Genomic DNA, 20,382 nt, shown 5'->3' with positions numbered 1-20,382 from the left:
GTGGGTAATAACACAGTATCATATGGATGCAACCTTCAGAGAGCAATTTTTTCACCTTGCCTCAGTGGAAACATCAGCTTTTGAAGATTGACAAACTCAGGAGCAGGAACATAAAAACAATTTTTGCTCCATTAGGATAAAAGAATCCTACCATCATGCTCCTTTTATCTGCCTATAGAGGCAAATATACTGAATGAGTCTCCCAGGGAATTAAGAAAAAATACAGCTGCCACATAGATACATCCCATCTGAGTTGCAATGAAGAACATCAACCGGAGTGAATCCATCTCCATAAAAGAGAACAGTTACAACAAAGTGTTTAAAAGAGAACAAAACTAGGACCCAAGGTACTGAAGGAAGCATACATGAATAAACACACCAAAGATAAAACCCCAATCTCTTTCAACTAACATGAGAATGAAGAAAGCTTTGTTTGAAATATTCCAGGAAAAGGGAAAAAAGCATGTGCAGCTACTCTACATTAAAATTTAAGCTGCAAAACAGGTGCCTTCAGCTATGGGCTGCCATATGTGGTCAAATGCTGGAACGTAAAATTCTGTACATGCAAGTCCATTCAGATGCTTCTGCCATGTACCTATGAGATTTAAAAGCCACAAATATGCATGCAGCTAATGTAAAGACACTCCAGTTGTTCTAAACACATTATAGCCTAAATCACTCGTTAATGGTTGGTGCTGTATACAACTATGCCACCTCCAAAATTACTTGGAATCAGTAAATTCTCAAAAAGCATAAAACATCATGGAAAAAAAATCATAGGAAGCATACTTACAAAGGTTATTTCAATCACAGAAATAAAGCAGAATTCAGGGATGCAAGACAACTTTTTTCACTCTTTCTTCCTGAAACAACTCCCGATATATTTTTTAATGATGCACCACCTGTTCTATTTCCCCAGTTTAACTAGGAAAGAGGGATATGGATATGAAAAGAATTTGTATTTCCTGAAAAGATTATGTCTGGCTCTTGAAAAAAAGAAACTCCACACAAATCACCATCAGTTTCCATAAGGAACTTCTATTACTGTGACTTGGAAAACAAAATCATTAAGCCTGTGAAGTGCCCAGACAGGCATACAGCAGCTTTATTTCCAGGTCTGAGCTGTTATTAGATATATTAACTGGGGAGCTGTGTAGTACTTCACTTACCAACTTAATACCCTGTGCCATCAATCTAAGACCTCAGCCCTAATGGCCTGTCACACAAAACACTGGACTACTTTGATTCTAAATTCCCTTTAAACTCCAAGTACATTGCACAAAGAGAAATCTTCCTTCCTTCCTTGACAAGTGCTGCACAGAAACAAGCAAATTCAATCAACAAAACACCTAACCAAGGAAGCAAAAGTTACTGGTATCTGACCTTCAACAGAACATGGGCTACCCCACAGCCAAGAAAACTTGAAAATCCGAATGTGTTGTACCAGTGCCTTTCTGAATCATACTCCAGCAAACCATGCACTCCTCTCAGCTATCTCCCAGTTTCAGTCAAATCAGGCAAGTTAAACTGAAGTCCACCAGAGCTGAACAGGTGAATCCAAAGGCAGAATATAGTTCAACACAACAACTTAAAATCTCCAAGCATTTACTAAACTCATTATTAGTTCATTTAATCTCAAACTCTCTAGACTACTCTTTTATGTTTTGTGGATCCACACATGAATACCTTCAAATAAAAAAAAAATTCATTACTTTCTTCTGACATAACTGGTTTTCAAGATTATGAAAGGATTTTTGCAGAAGCTGGTGACAGCATAAAAAGAAATAAAAAAAAAAAATAAAAAAAAAAAAAGTGATTCTTTGCATTCCCATCTAGGGAGAAAAAATTTGGATGTGATGGCAATACCAGATTACACTTAACATACCCTAAGGGCAGAGACCCAGTATTCAGAGTGGATTAGAAAAAAATCAGGATAATTGATCCACACAGCTGGAAGTGGAAATGTTGAGGTAATTTTCTCTTTGGAGACTGGCTAATCAGTCAGAGTACCTGAATGAAAACCACAGGCCTGACTCGTGTCTTTTTCCTATTAAACAAAAGGAAGCTGCAGTTGCACTTTCTCCATGACGAGGAACACAAATACATCATGTATAACAAAAGTTACTGATAGTAACATACTGCTGTATCCTACTCTTGGTTCTTTTGGAGTTCCTTCTTTCAATGCTCCCTCTCATCAATGGAAAACTATTGTTAATATTACCCTGTGAAACTAACTGCAAGTGGCAAACTAAGATTGCTCCTATTGCTGGTATCCACAACCTCAGTATACATATTTAATACTACTGAACTAAAATATGAAATTGAATGTAAGCTTAGGTCCAGTATAGTGATACAACTCCTGTTTCACAAAAATCTCTGTACTGAGAAGTAGAATACTCTACCCTTAAAGCTTGGCTTATCTTACTTGCAATTGATCTATAAAATGAAGAACTGCTACAGATAAATAGTGCAACTTCTGAAAATTTCCAAATTTTTCCTACGTTTATTCACTTGCTAGAATTTCATCCAACAGTAGTTTCTTTTCATTGAATATCATAATGCAGAAAGAAATTGATTTCTACATCAAACTCATGAGTGCTTATGCTCACGATGGTTTTTCATGAGTCAAAGCAGCAAAGAGCTAAATTCCTCTCATTTACTCTGGAAGTAGCTACACTGAAAATGTACAAAATAACCCAAAAATAATTTTTAAGTCAGTATTTCTATGTTAGACTATCAGTACTTTGCAGATCTCAATACTAGCAAAAATAATAAATGTTAACTGCTTTACCTAAAGCCAAACTGGGAGGGCATGGAGAGGGAACCAACAAAATAAAAACAACAAAACAAAAATCTCAAAACAGTTTTCTGAGGGTGATTCATGATCTGTATCCTACAGAATCATGGAAAAATACTCCAACTGACATTCCACACTACTTGTATACATCTTTCCTTGCAGCGAACTATTATTGCTTTCTGAAATGTCTTTAGCTAATCTTGATTTCAATATGCACAGCTAGAAAGGTGAAGGAATGAAAGTAAGAAAGCCTAGAATTTTCCCTGTGCTTCAAGAGGCAAAGTTACACAGTAAATGTGCCCATCTCAAGATCCCCATAATGGAGAAAAAAGTACTTAAAAGCTTTGATCTACCAGCTAACTCCTGGCCTTGAAACAGGAATCCAAAACCACAGAGTTAAGAACCCTATTAAACTTGACAAACACTAGGCAAATAACTTTTGTGTGATAACTGAATGATGCTCACCAGTGTGGGGCCCAGTACAGGTATATCAGAGAATGATTTGATTCCCAGCAGGGAAGTAGTTCCTCACTCAAATTTGTATAGAGGAGCCAGTTCAGGTGACTGCCTGCTCCAGATGTTCCTCTGCTCAAATAGCCTCTCCCCTAAATGGAATCTGAACACTGACTGCAGGGAGAAGCAGAAACAATTCAAGGAAACACTTCCCCCTGCACTTTCTGGAAATCACAGAATCCAACCACCTAGTCTAGTAATTCAGGAACAAGTTTCTACAATGAAATTTTACACCCCTTGACCTCAGCCAGGATTAACAATGCACTTAAACTCCCACATAGGATTAGTCATCTGGGAGCTGTGTGGGTAATACAGTTTTACACATCATTCAGAGTATCATAAATCAAAATTAAAAATCCAGCATGAAAGAAAATCTCAGAATCATCTGTGTAACCCCCACCCCTACCAGGTAAGGAACTGATGACTTAAGAATTCTTAAAGGGTAGCTTAGGATTTTCCTTCTCATTTGTGACAGACATAACCTGAATCATAGCATCATTTAGGTTGGAAAAGACCTTTAAGACTGTCAAACCCAACCATTAAGTAATTAAAGACAGGATTTATACTGTAATTGATTTAACCTTGTCTTTGAATTTCTAAGCTTCTTGTGAGAAAGTGACGGTTCAGACAAATTCCAAGAGGCATTTTTAACCACCACTGGTTAATCACTCTACATCCACATCAAACTGTCAAACACAAGTAGAAAAATGAGACCTAGAATTAAAAATCTTTTGGAACATAAAATTTTGCTCCAAGGTAGTTTATTTCATAAATAAAGCTTGTTCTGTTACACCAGAGAGCTACATCATGTACTGGGAGGAAATGACTGGAAAATTTCAAGTGGCAGGCCTGACAAAAAGCAAGTATGAATGATCTTAGGTACAGTTCAAGCATTAATTAAGCCTAGCAAAGCATAAATGTGAAGATGTTAACCACAGCCTTCTGCATGGCACCTGCTAAGCTGCCAAGCTGAACTCAGTGGAGTAGTCCGGAGAGACCAGAAATGTATGTATGCTGTCAAAAAAAATGACAAACAGCTTAATTCCTTTCTCTATCTACACATGCTTTATTATGAAAGAGAGGAGGGCAATTTCTATGTCTGCAGAGGAAAGTACTGAAAAAAATACATTTAATTCTTAAATTAATCTATCTACCATCAGTTATAAATCTTTATTTATCTGATATGGGTTTGTGTCATTTTGAATTGACGTCAGCTGTGAATCAAAACTGCACTGACTCACACTAGCCTTCAGTATCCTAGCATTTTGTGCTCAGTTTTTAATCACACACTGACATCTAAAAGTCCCATGCAGAGATGAGGATTTTATAATACCAGAGTCATGCATCCAAGATGGAAATTGCTAGTTCAAAGAGGGTCTTGGTGGATCCAGCATATGGCAACAATTGTCTGTATTACTAATCATTCACTGAAGTTATTTATTATAATGTTATTTTATTTTTCTACATCTTTATTTGCAATGCTATGCATAAAATGGACCCAGATAATTTAGAAAGTTTAATGCATTAGGGTTAATCAGGTTAACTCACTGCAGCACAAATAATTTTCTTAAATCACCATGTGGACTTTCTCCTGTAGCTTATTGATGGCAATTTATTTTCATAATTTTCAGTGAAGAAATGGCTAGAGATATCTTTCTATATTTGCAGATGAGGCAGTTGTTCCTTCACCAGCACAGTCACAGAAAAGGAATAGCTTGGGGGTCTCTGAGCTTCCTCCAGGGAGTTGCAGAAATAAACACTGCCTGCTCTTATTCATGCAGTCAGCATTAGACAAATGTAATGAATGAGAGGATTCAGCCCATAGTTCACTCAAAATGGCAACTGTCTTGTAAGTGGCTAGTAAATGTGTTCTGATGTGTGGCTTTGTTCCTGTGACACAGAATTAACAGAAACTGTAATTTTAAGAGGTCTCAAAATTTTCTGTTAGAATAATATTTTATAATTATCTTTATATTATATATTAATATATAAAAATATATATTACATTAATTTATATTATTTATGTAATTATTATTACCACTGTGAAAATACTGGCATACAAAAAATTTGAAGTCACGAATTGAAATAATTATTCATAGAACCAAAGGTCATAAAAACCCATTACTGGGTATGGATGTGACTGACATTATTACAAAGGCCACAGTTAGTATTTAGCCACACAAATTCAGAGATCTTCCCACAATTTGTAGGAAGAACTGGGAGTTTTTTTGCTGAATACTATCAGTATGTCCTCAGCTACAGTATGTTTACAAGAATCACCACATTTTTACAACCTTCCTCTGGTTCTCATGGTGCAGAAATATTATAAAGGTAACCTGCAAGGCAGCAAGTTTATCACAGCACTTGTTTAACCTGAAGCATCTATTTGGAAACAGTGCTGAGGTTTGTTGAGGATACTGTTATTGTACCTGGTTCTAAACAAAGAAATCTGTAAACCCAGGTATCTTTTAAGAGGGACAGTTGACCACTTGCATCTCTTTCCAGTCCCTGAGAACAAGCAAGGAGTCTGAGGCAAAGGAACAAACTGAAAACCTCATGTCTCCTAAGCCAACCACTTGTTGTGACTGAAGACAAGGATAGAGCATATAAATTCAGAAAACACATACTAAAATCACAGTACAAAGAAGCTGTTGAGACTCCATGTGTTTTGAATTTTCTGATCATTTGAAAGGAAAAAAAAATTAAAACCTGAAATAGTTACCAGTGTTTCACTACCAAACATGAAATCTATTGCAAAAATAAACTCAGGGCAAATGCCAAAAATAAAAGGTGATCTGTGAAGACACCTGTTGAGAAAGAAAAAATTTGCTGAAAAGTGGGAAATTTCTATAGGGTCACCAAGCCAAATCCTCAGGATAAGGTCAGGAATTGAGATAGCTGCTCCTTGAGCTTAGACATTTATATTTTTTATGATTCTGAAACAGAGGAGATCTGACCAGCTACTAGAAATACAACTGTTGCAAAAATGCTTAACATTGCAACAGGCTGTGTTTAATCACAGATGAAAAATGCAAAATCTTTGCTCATTTATTCTCTTTTGATTGTTCCAATTCTATTTGTTTTACAGCAACTGAGTTTTCATTGTACCTGAGACTGAAAAACTTGCACTTGGATGAGGTTAATTTTATGCATATCCAGAGACATTGCTACTTATTACAGATTTGCCTAGGCAGCCCCAGTCTCTAACTGGAGACACAGATGAAAACAAAATATGAAGCACCATCAAAGACAAAGCAACACAGCAGGATATAAAAAAGCCTTTTACCAATTTCTCACAAGGGTGGTTTTATTTTCATCCCCACCAGGCCTATTTTTTCCAACTCATATGCCCTTCACTGTTCTATGTGGACTTCTCTTTGCTTTTTGTGACACAGGAACAGAAAATTAGGTGAGGAAAAATTAAGAGACTTGTAACAGCAGCCTGAAATTCCTTACAGATTAGGATAAGAACTTTTCTCATGGTGTACTGGGAAAAAATTTTATGGGTGTAAAAATCTGAAGTGTTATGACAAAGACATTTTGTAATCTAGAAGGAATTATATCAGGCTAAAGAATAATTGAAATTCTGTATGTGCAGTTCTAAGCTTTGCCCCTTTGTAATCCTGAGGCAAGTCTGTTGAGAGCTAGGAAAATTTTAAATTACTTGACAGGTGAAATTTCAAAGATCTACATTTCAGGTTTTATCAAGTAATGATATTTGACACTTACAGAAGTATAATCTCCAATTTAGACTTTTCTTTTATTTAAGGGAGGAATCTGTCTGTATTTCTTGAAGATGAAACAAGGATGTTAGAAGAAACGGGATTTAATACAAGGCACATGGTCACCTGGAGCAGCCATGACCCTCCACGGCTCCTGAAAGTCTTGTAAATGCATAAAGTGCTCTGCAGACTGACTGTCATGGAGAGATGAAGGAGAAATTTCTTCACTTCTCTTTTTATGAAGAAATGCTCTGTATCTGGGTATCTCCATATTCTGAAACTTAATTCTGAAGAAGTGAAGCTTTATCACCACACACGTGGCAACTTCCAGGATGGCTTTACTTGGATGTTGAGCTTGATCTGTGCCCCAGCTTGGGAAAAGTAGTAGGAAAAAAATTTGCTTCAATTTTTCAACAGAAAATAGTAAGAAGCTGCTACCCATTTAACCAACAGAGGTTTCACAAAACCCCATAGTTTGTGTATTTGGCATCCTTTGCATTCACAAGATAGATTTTTTTTTTTAGTGGCTGGGTAATTTTGGGGTAGAGGGTTTGGTCTGTGTTTTCTTTAGGGAGGAGTGTGTGTATGTACTTTTTTTCTAAGTTCTAGCATTAGTTCTGAAGTGACATTGTCATACAAAATGCCTGCAAAAATTGCCTGTCATCTCATTCTCCAGTGTTTGTGCACTCTTTTCCCTCTTTTGAGTAGATGTGATAGTCTATTTCAATTTTAAATTCAAGCTGAAAGAGTGCCAACTCTGAATTTGGTCACTGTCTGTTATACAAAGCTTGTTATGAGAAAATAAAAGGGTTGTACCAGTGTACACTCCTTAGTATTCCTGGTGCCTTAAATAATAACCAGTTAATTGTGGTTTTATAAGCCCCTTAGTAACTGTGTTACTCATTAGCAGTAAACCCCACTTATTTTATTGATTTTTGATGCTGTGTCTTCCTGGGAACTTATATTTCTCACTGTAATTCCTTTCACTGTTATAATTGTTCTTAAAGTATCTTTAAAAACTAGAATGAACACAGGCAAAGAAAACTTAAGCCTTGGAGAAAACAGCCACTTGCTTTTGTGAGAGAGCTATACCAGGTTCAGGTTTTGTGTGTTATTTACATATGTGGCAGATATACCTCACTATCCTCACAAAATATCCCATAAAGTCCAATGCAGATTTAAGCAAAAAGGCTTCTACAGGAGTTAAATAAGTTAAATAAGACTCTGGAAAAATAACTTAGAACACTAATGGCCTTCTCATAGCCCTCTACAGGGCTGTAGAAGTACTTGTAAAGCACATGGCACTTGCAGTTACATATTTCCCATTCAAAGCAGGAGGGTATAAGTGAAAACACTAAAACATTCAGCCACGTGACAACTTTCAGGAAGCAAAGCCAGATTTTATTACAAATCGTCCTCAAGCTGAAGGAGCAGCACTCAATCAAGCACTAAGCACTACTGACAGCTCACATCACACATGAGGAGAAATGCATTCAAAGGCTGCCCATAACAACACCATTACTCCCAGAAATTTCAATACCATGGCCCTGAAGTACCTCCATTGTTTTCAGATCCCAGAACAAATCTCTTCAAGAAAACAAACTTGTACTCAGTTACACAGATTAATCACTCTAAGAGAATTTGGTATGTGCACTCAGCAACCTGATAATGGTTTTAGCACACCTAAACAGATTTCTTGATACTGATGATCAGTTCCTCACCAGCTGACTTCCAACTACTTGTAACTATAAAGATGGACACTGGACAATGATCCATTGGTGACACCACTCTGCAGTTACAGAACCTGCCCAGGTAAAAGCACTGGAACAGGCTGTATCAAATGAAGTGCTGCCAGCAGGTCAAGGGAGGTGATTCTCCCTCTCTGCTCCCCTCTCTTGTGAGACCCCACCTGGAGTACTGTGTCCACAGTGTAAGGAAACACATGGATCTGTGGGAGCAGGTCCAGGGGACCACAGAGATGATGAGAGGGATGGAGCAGCTCTTCTATGCAGACAGGAAGACTGAGGAATTGGGGTTGCTCAGCAAAGGCTCCAGGACGACTTTATTGTAGCCTTTCAATACTGAAAGGGGCCCTGAGAAAAGGTGTGGAGAAATATGCTTCTTTTTAACAAGGCCTGTAGTGACAGGACAAGGGGTAATGACTTCTAACTAAAAGAAAGTTTGTACTGGATATAAGAAAGAAAGAAAGAAAGATTTTTTAGTTATGAGAGTGGTGAAATACTGGAACAGATTGTCCAGAGAAGCTATACATGACTCATCTCTAGAAGTGTTCTCAATCCCTGGAAGTGTTCAAGGCCAAGCTGGATGGGGTTTTGAGCAACCTGGTCTAGTGGAAGGTGTCCCTGCCCATGGCAAAGGGATTTGAACTAAATGATTCAATCATTTTCTTTCTCACCTAAACCATTTTTGAGAGGTTGTGATTCTAAAAATTTCTCCTGTAATTGCAGGTGCTCAAGGTATGCAATTTATATTTTACCAATGGAAACGTTTTTAAAACTCACTGAAAAATTAAATACCTTTTGTCTGAAAAACACAGGCAAATCAGTCTGGGAGGGCCCTTTAAGCTACACTACCAAGTGCTATAAATAAGATCATTACTGTACTTCAACAGTCACTATGTTGTGCACAGGTATTATGACATTTAGTCACATGGTTTCCAATACCCATGGGACAGCAGGCATGTACTTCTTTCAGTGAATGGACACCACAAACAGTTTGCCTGACTACTAGAAGAAACATATTATTAATAGATTTTAGAAAGATGCATTATTTCATATATTTTTTTTTCAGGCAATAAATCCTAAAGATATAAATGAAACTGACAGAAAGATGAATTGTATCCATTATCAAAAATTACTCTCTGATGGTCACTGCAGCCAAATGCTAGAACCTCTGTCATAAGACTTTACTTTGCTCAAAATGCATTGAACAACGCAGTCAAGTGAAACAGGAGAGATTTAGAAGAAAGGACTCAAAAGTTCTATATGGCAACACTACAGCTTTCCAATATGGAAAATTGAGATGCAGTATCTTAGTAAGTTTTTTAATTAATTGATTATGAATTTTGTATTCAAGAATGAACAAGCTCAACACAAAATATGTACAACATCAAATAATCAGTGCATCTCATTTATACATTGTAAACAGTCTGGTTCTTTTCAGAAACTTGTCACAGGCTTTTTAGTCTGCTTTTTTTTTTTAAAGAAAATCCTACATTTTCTAGGCATCTGAAACACAAAACAAAACGTCCTTTTGACAGTAATAAAGAGAAAACAAAAGATACCAACAGGATTTTAGAGTAATCGTAAGTTGCTATCATAAATGTATGATGAGTTACCGGATAGCCATTTCGCCCTGGTAGACCCTGGTTGAATGAGATGAAATGGTACGACACATTAACAACACAGTCATGACATATGACATAACAAACATGCAGAGTACATTACCAGGAAATCATAATTTGTGTATTGCTCAATTTTTTTGCATGTGATGGCATTTCAACCCAAGAAATACGAGCTAGGTACTACACAGTAAAGAAATGAGGCTTTGGCAATGGAAATCATGTGTTTCAACTTATATAAACCCTCTGATTAAAAAAGCTACTGGCTACTTCTGATATCCAGTGAAACTCTGTTTTTTTAGGAAGAGAATTATCCACATAAACCGATGGGCAACATGTAGTTATTAAAAAAAAAAAACAAAATAAGGTTTAGTGCTTAGGCAGTAAAGTATTAGACTCCACTAGAGCATAGGTGGCAAAGAAGAAATTTGAGATTGCTGTAAAAGATCATAAAATAATTCAAAATCCCCAGCCTCTGACTGCTACTACATGTGCCGCTCCATAGTCATGTACAAGGAAAATAAACAGAGCACTGTGGCAGCTTTTGAAATTAAAACATACACCTAATTCCATCCAGTTTCATGTGAGATACACAAATATTTTATATTTTAAATGAAAATTATTACCACAGTCTCCCAGGTGAAAACAATACTTAAGTTCACAACAGTTGTCCCTAGCCAGTGTCTGTGTAAATACAGACTTGAATTAGGAAGAGAAACTACCCTTTTTTATGCTTTGTAACAACCTAAACCATTGCTGCCTGTCAGCAAGATGAAGTCTTGTAGGTTTCAAGTATGAAACTTGGAATTTAAAGTTAGATACTTCTTAAAATTATTCAGTTTTGGAACCTATTTCAGGTTTGTGCTAATATTGTCAAGATTACAACTTACTTTTGGGGGGGTTGTTTGTTTGATTGTTTGGGTTTTTTATTGTACCTATACTGAAACAGTGGGGAGCTGAAGTCAGAGACATTCTTAATGAGGCATGGAGTGAACTCATGCCACATTGCCTTGGTACAGGAAAATATAATGATTTATGTTTGCTCTTTGTGTTTCATAGGAGGACTACAAAAGAAATTGGGGGGAACAGTGCTTCTTTCAAATAAACAGCAGCTTTATGCATTAACCCTGGCTTTTCACTGATGATTTGTTAAATTAATTTGTCACTATGAATTGCAGAGCACATGGTCAAAGTCTTACATGGGTAAGTAATATCACAACTCAATAGATGCAGTTTACAGTAAAATACCTAGGTCACATCAGGAATTCAACATATTAATGAAATATTCTTAAACATGAATGTAGTATAGAGTAGACAGATAGGGTCTTGAAATATTTCATCTATCAAAGACAAAAACACAGAAGTCTTCAAACTGTAAAAGAAATACTGTTTTAACAGTCACACTCCTAGACCTTTTGATGCACATGGATGGCATGACAGACACAAAGGTTTGAGACATATGTGCTTAGTCCTGCTCTTCAAATCAGACTTTTGACCTACTCTGGGAATGTACAAAAAAGCAAACCAAAGATATAAAAAAAAAAGTCCAAGCAAAAAACAAAACAACCTAAAAACCTCAGAAGAGAGAAAATGTTGTCTCACAAGAAGAATCAACACAGCATTCAGTCGACTTACTAAACTGAATAGTACTATTTAATAATAATTTTACACAAGCACTGACTTGCTTTAGTAGCAATTACAGTGAAATGAGCTGGACAGGCTGTATGCATCCAAAAAACAGGGGCTGGCACCCCATGACTTTGTGATAAATGCAGAGGAAGCTACTACCCAGCAAAAGTGCCAGGTCTGGGCTTAAGATAGGATACTCACACGTTTTTATACTTCAGTATAAATATCAGTATACTTCAGTAAAATGTCTGTTATGAAGTCACAGGCAAAATGAACGTAACATACTTACATGGAGTTGTGAGTCCAAATGGCAATCTGGAGCGCTGAACATAAAGCTTTATTGGTTCAGAGACTTTTTTCTTAACCAACTTTCTGATTAAATTATTCAGCTCCAAGACACTGTGTATGTATAAATATCAAAATTCCCTCTTGAGTATACATGATCATTTTATCATGCTGGTAACTTAACAGGATCTAACAGATTTCTCCCTGATTCTGGAAGAACCAACAATGTGTCACTGTACTTACAGGAGGTCCTGTGGGGTGGGGGAGAGGGGAAGAAAGGGTAAAAAAAAAAGAGAAAAAAGAACACGTAAGCTTATGAAATTACTGAAGAAAGACACACACACAGAGTCAAGCACAAGGCCTTGGGATTGTCATTGAGCAGCAATGGTAATACAGGGCACACATTTTCCCACTTAAGTAATCTTGAGCTTTGGTAGTGCTCTGAAACTTGTAAATATGACTACTGCCTAAATGCATGCACTTACCTTAACAAATCTTCAATTACAGTCATGCAATCTTATGAAAATTGCTTCTCCATTCATTTCCATGCAATTTCATGCCAGTCCAAAAGTACCAGCCATGGACCACAATTCATTTTGTCAGGCTCCACATAAAGCATATGTAACCAGATCACCAGTTTCAGCTAAGCACACAGTGAGCATTTGATCAGAGCTTGGCCATGGAATTGCACAAAGTACCCTTGGCATTTAACCTGGGCATCTTGTCCAGGGAGGTTTCAGTGGCCACCTGACAGTACTGAACTTTCATTTCATTGCCTTCCTCTCTCAAGGCACATATATAAAATGCTCCCCATTAAAATGTCACACTTCATGAAGTGATATTTGCACATTTTTTCAATTATTTAGACCTCAAAGACATTTGTATAGCAGTTCTTGGAAACATTATCAAAGGGCAACAAATCAAATGTACTATTTCAGTCTTATTAAGTTGAGCAGCTGCAGTTCCCAAATCAATGGCATTTCATTAAGCTTTTATGCCTCTCTCTAATTTCTGAATAAAGTGAAGTGCAAAAGGAGTATAAAACAGCAGCAGCTGTACTTTGAGATTGCTTTTAATACTGACAGCCTTTTGCTTTCAACAATGCAACTTTTATTGTCCAGGTAATTTCTTTATTCTGGCAAACATTCTTACACAGCATTTTAAGGTGCAGGTCTGTTTTTAAATGAGAGATCCGTTTCCTTTATTAATAGTTTACCATGTGTTTATTTGAGATGTAAAATGAATCAATGAGCATCCCACAAAGTGATTTCCAGGATCATTTGTAACTCAATCTTTAGCCACAGAATCTCCCTCTGTATTATAGCCTCTTTCTTTGAAGTAAATACCAAGACAGCACTGAGTGGAAACACAAAGGTGATTTGTATCAACTTTTGGCAAGGCTTGGTTCTAGCTTTGTGATTCAGGAAGATATGGAAATAGTTTTTAAGAGCCAGAATTATCATTTACACAGATAAGAAAGGCTACAGGACATTTACAGAGATCAAGTTGATTGGAAGACTTTCCTAGCTGGCAGGTTAGACAAGACAGCCAAAGAGAATTGAAATGCTCATTTTCTACTGCATTGCCTCCAGAAGGTTCACCTTGATGAAAAACTCAATCCTGCAAGGTAATTGATTCAATTCCTGTGAATGTCAACAGCAAGAAGTGCTCAGCATCTCACAACTTTGCCTCAAATGGAATTTCAAGCTACACACTACCAGCAGGTTTCTATCAACAGCAACCTCCCTGGTACAGGGTAACGAACCAACAAATGCTTTTCATACTTCTGTTAGAACTTAACTGCTCGTTTTTATCAAGCAACTTCCCTCACACAGAGCTGTCCACTTATCACATTATGTCCCTGATTATCAACATTCTTGACATAAGGAATTTTACTTCTTTATTTCCTCGTAAAACTGCTCTCCTCAAACCAAAAGGGCTGATTTAACACTGACACAGAATTCCAACTACTGCCTTACATGTGGTTGTTCTAACTTGTGCACGTGTGAGAACACCCCTAAAGGCACCGTGTCGAGCACTGTGAAGTGTGCCTACAAATTAAGGATGCCCAAGACTAGAGAAGTATCTGGAAAGCCACCAGAAAGAAACATGCCAAGGGTCACAACATTTTACCACAGAGGTTTCAGATTTCTTTTTCAGAGCACACATGCAGAACAACTAAAAATCAAGGCATGCTGGGTATGCATCCTCACAAAAACAGACATCAAGTGACAACAGATCTTATGAAATTGAAAACTTACCAGTCTCTCCTCTTCTTCCCCGCTTACCTCTTTTCCCTGGAGGACCTAAAAAGAAGATGGTGGATTTTGAAATTGCACATAAAATATAATTTGTTTGGATGTAAGGGCATTAGACTGATGTACTGCGTGAAGTTCAGAGATTTTAGCTGAGCAGGGGTAAAAGCCTGAATAATATTTAGGAAGAGTGTGATAAAGTTGACAGCTATGGTACCCACTACAGGCTCCCTGAAAAAAGCCTGGGAGAAACTTTATAGGTCATCCAGTTCATCTCTCTTTTTCAAGGAAAAAGTTAACCACATATAAATTCTTATTGCACCTTCCACAGGCTTTTTTTTTCCCCCCAATATTTCACTGTTTTGACAAGTGGAACATTTTTCTTTATGTCCAAGTCGCTGCACTGAAGTCCATCAATTCTCATGCTTTCCACCATGAACCCCATGGAAGAAATTGTTCCTTTTCTTCTCTCAAAAATATCTTTGTATTCCTCAGAATCGCTTCACCATCCCTTCAATCATCCTAAACCAAATATATTGTGGGACCTTAAGTTTTATTCAATTATTTCTGTATTAAGCCAAAAGATTAGTATTTATTCATAAAAGATTAGTATTTATTTGTGAGAGTAAATCCTCTGTAATTTGCTTTCAACCTCTATCTGAAAACGTGCAAGAGATGAAGAAATCATCACCTGGCTTGCCATCCCCCAAACATTTAACAACAATGTACATGTTTCCAGTGTATGGTGCTTTGTACGCGTTTATATTTGTTTATTTGTCAGCCAACACAATGGCTCCATCACTGTATGCTTTTTGCTTAGAAATCTTTGCTCCTCATTGCCCTTTCTCCACAAATATTTACATAATACAACCAGCATCTGCTGTCACCTCTGAAAAAAACAAAAATAAAAAGGAAAAACAATTTTTGTCCCTCATTTCTGCTTTCAATATCCTTTTCCAAAAACTGCAGATCTCGGATGTCAGACTGCAAACACTTCCCCCCGCTCTTCTTGGTGACCTTGACATACTGCTCCTGAAAATGCCAGGAAAGCACACTTGCACTTCTCCATGTCCAGCTTGGAGGAGAAGCAGCAGCTGTGGGGGTGACACAAGTTCTGAAAGTTGGCTGCTCTGAAAAGAGAACCACAGGTGGGACTCTGAAAGCTGCTGAAGAGAGGCGAGCGCGCGGGTGGAATTTCCAGAAGCAGCGACGCGTGCAGGAGCACAAGTACCTCTGCTGCGGCTGTACCTCACCGTTTGTAATAGATATGAGATGCACAGGTGGTTTTGTGCAAATGGCCTGCTACTTCAAGCTAAAAATCATCTGAAGCATCATGCCATCGCTTTTAAATAGCTTTGCATTAGATATTTGCAGCAATCTGGCTTAAAAGACTAAGATGCTGAAAAGCTGCATTAGTGAAACAATTTCAAGATATATATGAAACAGCATTAGTTCTCCAGGTGAACTGATTTAAAGAGAAAGGAAGAAGGGAAAAGGAAGAAAGGAGATGAAAAGAGAAAGAAGGGAGGAGAAAAAAGAGGAGAAAGGAGGAGAAAGAAATTAAATAAGTAGCTCTTGTCTTGAATGTAGAGAGGTTTACTCCTATCAGAGTGTTATAAATTTGACTAAAATCCTTTTTGCCTCTTCTAATAATTACAGTAGTGGTATGATGCAACAGAAGTTTAAGACAACATTATTATACAAAGCAAGAGTGGCATGGGATATTTAGAATCAATAGGACAAATACCTTGTCATGAAAAATAGCAAAAGTGTCATTTAAGTATGGAAGAATCTTGCAACTTCCTCCTGCAAGGGGTGTCTATAGAAACTTCTTACACAGGAAACAGCATGTTACAGACACAGCAAGTTTCCATATGCACCTCCTTTCTTCTCCCCCAACAAGGAATACCAAAACTTCCTAGAGTCCCCCCTGCATGCACACTGCCCTGCAGAGGCCTCTGGGGAGATTTCCTGGGCTGTACCCAAGCTCACAGCACAGATGTAGAGCAATTCGGGCTCAACATGAACGTGGATATGCACGAGAAACTGAGAATGTTCTTCTCCAGGTAATGACATGGTATTGTGAATACAGCAACAATATTCTCCTAAGCAGGGTAGTGATATTTTATTTATTAAACTTTAACTGTGCTATAGGTGTGCACACACAAAAATAGGTCTACTACCAGGTTTGCTTTTGAGAAAGGAACAGCACTTTCAAACTAAAACTTTTGGCTATACACCAGCAAAACACATTTCTGAAGTCACTAAGAGAAAATCCTGAAGGTCACTTCAAGCTATGAATTTTAGGAAGGAATGAAATCTGTCCAGAAAACCAGACTTCCATAGAGCACTATGTTGCTAGTTTAGCTGTATACAAGGACAGCAAAAAACAGGCTCCAGTTCAGCTCTTTCCTTTGACATCAAATGCCCATCCCTTCTAAGATGTTATTCTAAGATGATCAGATTTAAATGAGTGAATCATCAGAAAAATTACTGTTATTATTATGTTTCCAAAGTAACCACACTGCTGAGGTTAGGAAAATTACCCTGGACTTAGACCATTATTAATGAAACCATACCACTGCCCCTGACCATCAGTGCTTAAGGGCCACTGAGTGACATGTATCTCTTCTCTCTCTCATTAAAACTTTTTTGATTTGTGCACTTCTAAAGTCTGTCTAGGTGGTGACATTTGCAAACCTCTAATTAATTGTGAGATGAGAGATGAATCTTGCAAAGTTCCACTAGATTTTGGTGATTATTTGAGGAAAGAGTTTCTGTATATTTATCTATTTAGTTACCAATTTTTACCAATTAAAAAATAATTTTTACCAATACAAACTAAATAATTTTAAACAGTTTATCACAGATGGTTTCAATTCACAGAAAACTAACTCTGAAATTTATGGTCATGGCTAGGTGACCTACTGCTTCAGAAAGTACACAAGCTTTCATATTTTCCTGAACAGACTGCTTTCTCTAAATCTCAACTGCTAACACATCATCTGTAGCTGCAAGAATTTCAAGCTATCAAAATCTTGGGCATTTTTCTATAAATATTAATTTTCCATCTGTCCATAATTGTATAGCTTTGCACTAATTGGAGGATTTGGTGGGAACTCATCACAGCAGAAGGAGAAGCGAATAAAGCTGTATTACAGACAATGTCAGCTTACATCAAGTCCACAGATTTTAACAGCTTGCACAAAACACTCAACATGACACAACTACTCTGAACTTTCCTGCCTGCCGTAAAAAAAAATCTTTCCAAGAGTATCAGAAATGTCTATGCTGAACTGAATTTATTCCAGAGTATTTTAAGGATATTTTATTATAAAATATATTTTTGTATTAAAAATATAAATATTAGGACAAAAAATAGGAGTTTGAATCTCAGTGGAGTTAATTGGGTTAATAAACATTAATGATACCAATAAGCAAAAGCTTGTTTATAGCAGCCAACCTTGGCAAATCATTGTTTCTCCAGGATCATTACATTTACCTACCTGAAGGGGGTAAGAACAAAATGCCAGATCACCTGGCTTTCATTTTTAACTTAATTTAGTTTCAAAATGTTTGAAATTATTTTATTCTTCCAAAACCATTTATGAATCTAATTCTTATCAACAGAAAATTTGGAAATAATTTCCTTCCATTCAATTTTAAAAAAAAATAATGCCACTACTATTCCATATTTCTGAAGATAATTTTGGAATTGAAAGACACTAAAAGCTAATTGAAATTAGAAGTCAATTATCTATTTAAATTTATCTTCTCAAGCACAAAATGCCAGCCACTCAAGAAGTAGTTCTTACCTACCATAAGAGTCTGTCAAACGAACAAAAAACCACCACAAATTAAAAAAAAAAAACACCCTGCACAAAATGGACAAAACCACCTATACTCTTTAGATTTATTAATATATTTACAGCAAACAAATTCTGCATTTCAGAAACAGCAGACAAGGGGGAAAAAAGGCAAAAACCCCACCACATTTGGTGGGTGAGACATAGAGTTCCTTTATCAGGACCTGCCAGGAACATCAAATGCTTGGCCATTTGGTCACCAGCTGACCTAGAAAGCCAAGTTGGTCCTAAATTTGGAAAGAATTACAGTGGCATTATCAAGTCAAAAGAAACATCTTTGGTTATAACAAACTCCAAAAGCTATTCATTGTTGTTCCAAGAGCCACACCAAGCCATGCACCAAACTAAGAATAACACAGGAGTTTGGAATCCAGTTTTCTCTTTTACCAATGCCCAGCACATCACTCGTATGTTGTGTCATGCATAGATTCATTAAAGGTAATGTGTATTCCATGTGCACATGAGAAGAAGAGTATTTTCCTGGCTATTTCAAAGGACACCCCATTTCACATGAGTTCACAGCAACACAGGATTTTTGCCTGTCAAATCAGAAAAATGAATTAACACAGCTACATTCTCGGAAGAAATCCTGAGCAACTTTGCTAAAGGTAGCAGAATTACTTCAGTATCATCAGGCATAAAACTGTCAGCCTTGCTGAAATCATCTGGATTAAAATATCCAGAAATCAGCTGAACCATACCAACCAAATCATCCTTTCTGATTCAACTCTGCCACTGGTAAAATAATTGCTATTGGTTGCATTTCAAGCTCCATCACCCCAAGCTGTAAATGGATCCAACTCTTTCCACTTCCAGAAATCAAAACCCAGCTGTCATCATTTTATCCCACTTCACATTTCTCCCTGTCAAACTGATTCAGGAAGGAGTAGGGCACTGAAGAGAGCTAAGCCCTCACTGCTCAGAGGGGGAGCAGAGCCTCCCCAGAGCTGTGGCAGCACCAGCTGAGCGCAGGCCAGCAGTGCAGGTAGGGAGCAGAGCAGAGCGGCAGCTGCTCAGCCTGACACCTCCTTCTCACCACCACGAAATAAGCATGCCAATGAGCAGTGTTGTGGCTCCAGGAATGCTGTCCAAGTGCCCCATCCTGCCAGCCTGGGGTGGTCACCACCACCTGCAAGCAGCACTGAAGCATCCCAGTGGGCTGAGCACACACCAGTGCATGTCTGTCTGGGCAACACGAGATCCAACAGACACATCCGTGGTCCCTTCTCACAGCATGCCATCAATGGGAAGATTTCTGTCTCCGAAGCTGAGCATGTTCATATAAACTCTGCATGGATCTATTCCAGGCTACTTCATCAGCCTTTTCTGCTTTCCCCTCTTTTCTCAGCTTTTTTAACTCATGTAAAACTTGGACTCTCCTTTGCTCATACTCTGCAAAACCGCTCCACCTGACGTGTCAGTCTTCTCTGTACCTCAGTCACTCTGTGACAGGCTGCCTGAACTTCCTACCTCATAAAATTATCTATCTCATTTTGAGTCTTGGCTGGATAAATAACATCCATTGTTTCACACACAGTACATCATCTATTTGGCTCACCGTGAAGTATCATTGCATTGCAGGGCTTGGATGCATGTCAGAAGCTATTATGCAACTGGGCTGAGGAAATGTCAAAAATGAGTCTGTCTGATCCCCACAGCAAAGCAACCTGACTGCCCTAAGTCACATTTGTACCATTTCTGTACATGCTAAGTACCATCTGACTAGAGACAACTAGCATAACATAATTTCACTAGTACCAGATGCCACAGAGGAAGAATCCCATTATTATCACCTGCAAAACAGCCAGACCTGCCGACACACACACACACACACAGACACATACATATATATTTTCACAGAATCATAGAAAGGTTGGGCTTTAAAGGAACCTTAAAGATAATCAGGTTTAAAGATCAACCCCCCTGCCATGGGCAGGAATGCCACCCATGAAAT

The 20,382-nt window shown here is 37.6% G+C and overlaps 1 protein-coding gene across 1 annotated transcript in view; it reads right to left on the bottom strand.

The window, feature by feature from the left end:
* Nucleotides 1-20,382, bottom strand: part of COL25A1 (collagen type XXV alpha 1 chain) — a 295,280-nt gene that overhangs the window by 132,601 nt on the left and 142,297 nt on the right. Inside the window, exon 3 of the mRNA XM_086888426.1 lies at nucleotides 14,569-14,613. Within this exon, the coding sequence (XP_086744552.1) occupies nucleotides 14,569-14,613 (45 nt within the window). The remainder of the gene's footprint in view (nucleotides 1-14,568; nucleotides 14,614-20,382) is intronic.

Source organism: Cyanistes caeruleus, chromosome 5, assembly GCF_971803275.1.
Source record: "Cyanistes caeruleus chromosome 5, bCyaCae1.hap1.1, whole genome shotgun sequence".
In the NCBI taxonomy this organism is placed as follows: Eukaryota; Metazoa; Chordata; class Aves; order Passeriformes; family Paridae; genus Cyanistes; species Cyanistes caeruleus.
Note: the sequence above shows the minus strand (reverse complement) of the source record. Positions and strands in the feature narration are given on the sequence as shown.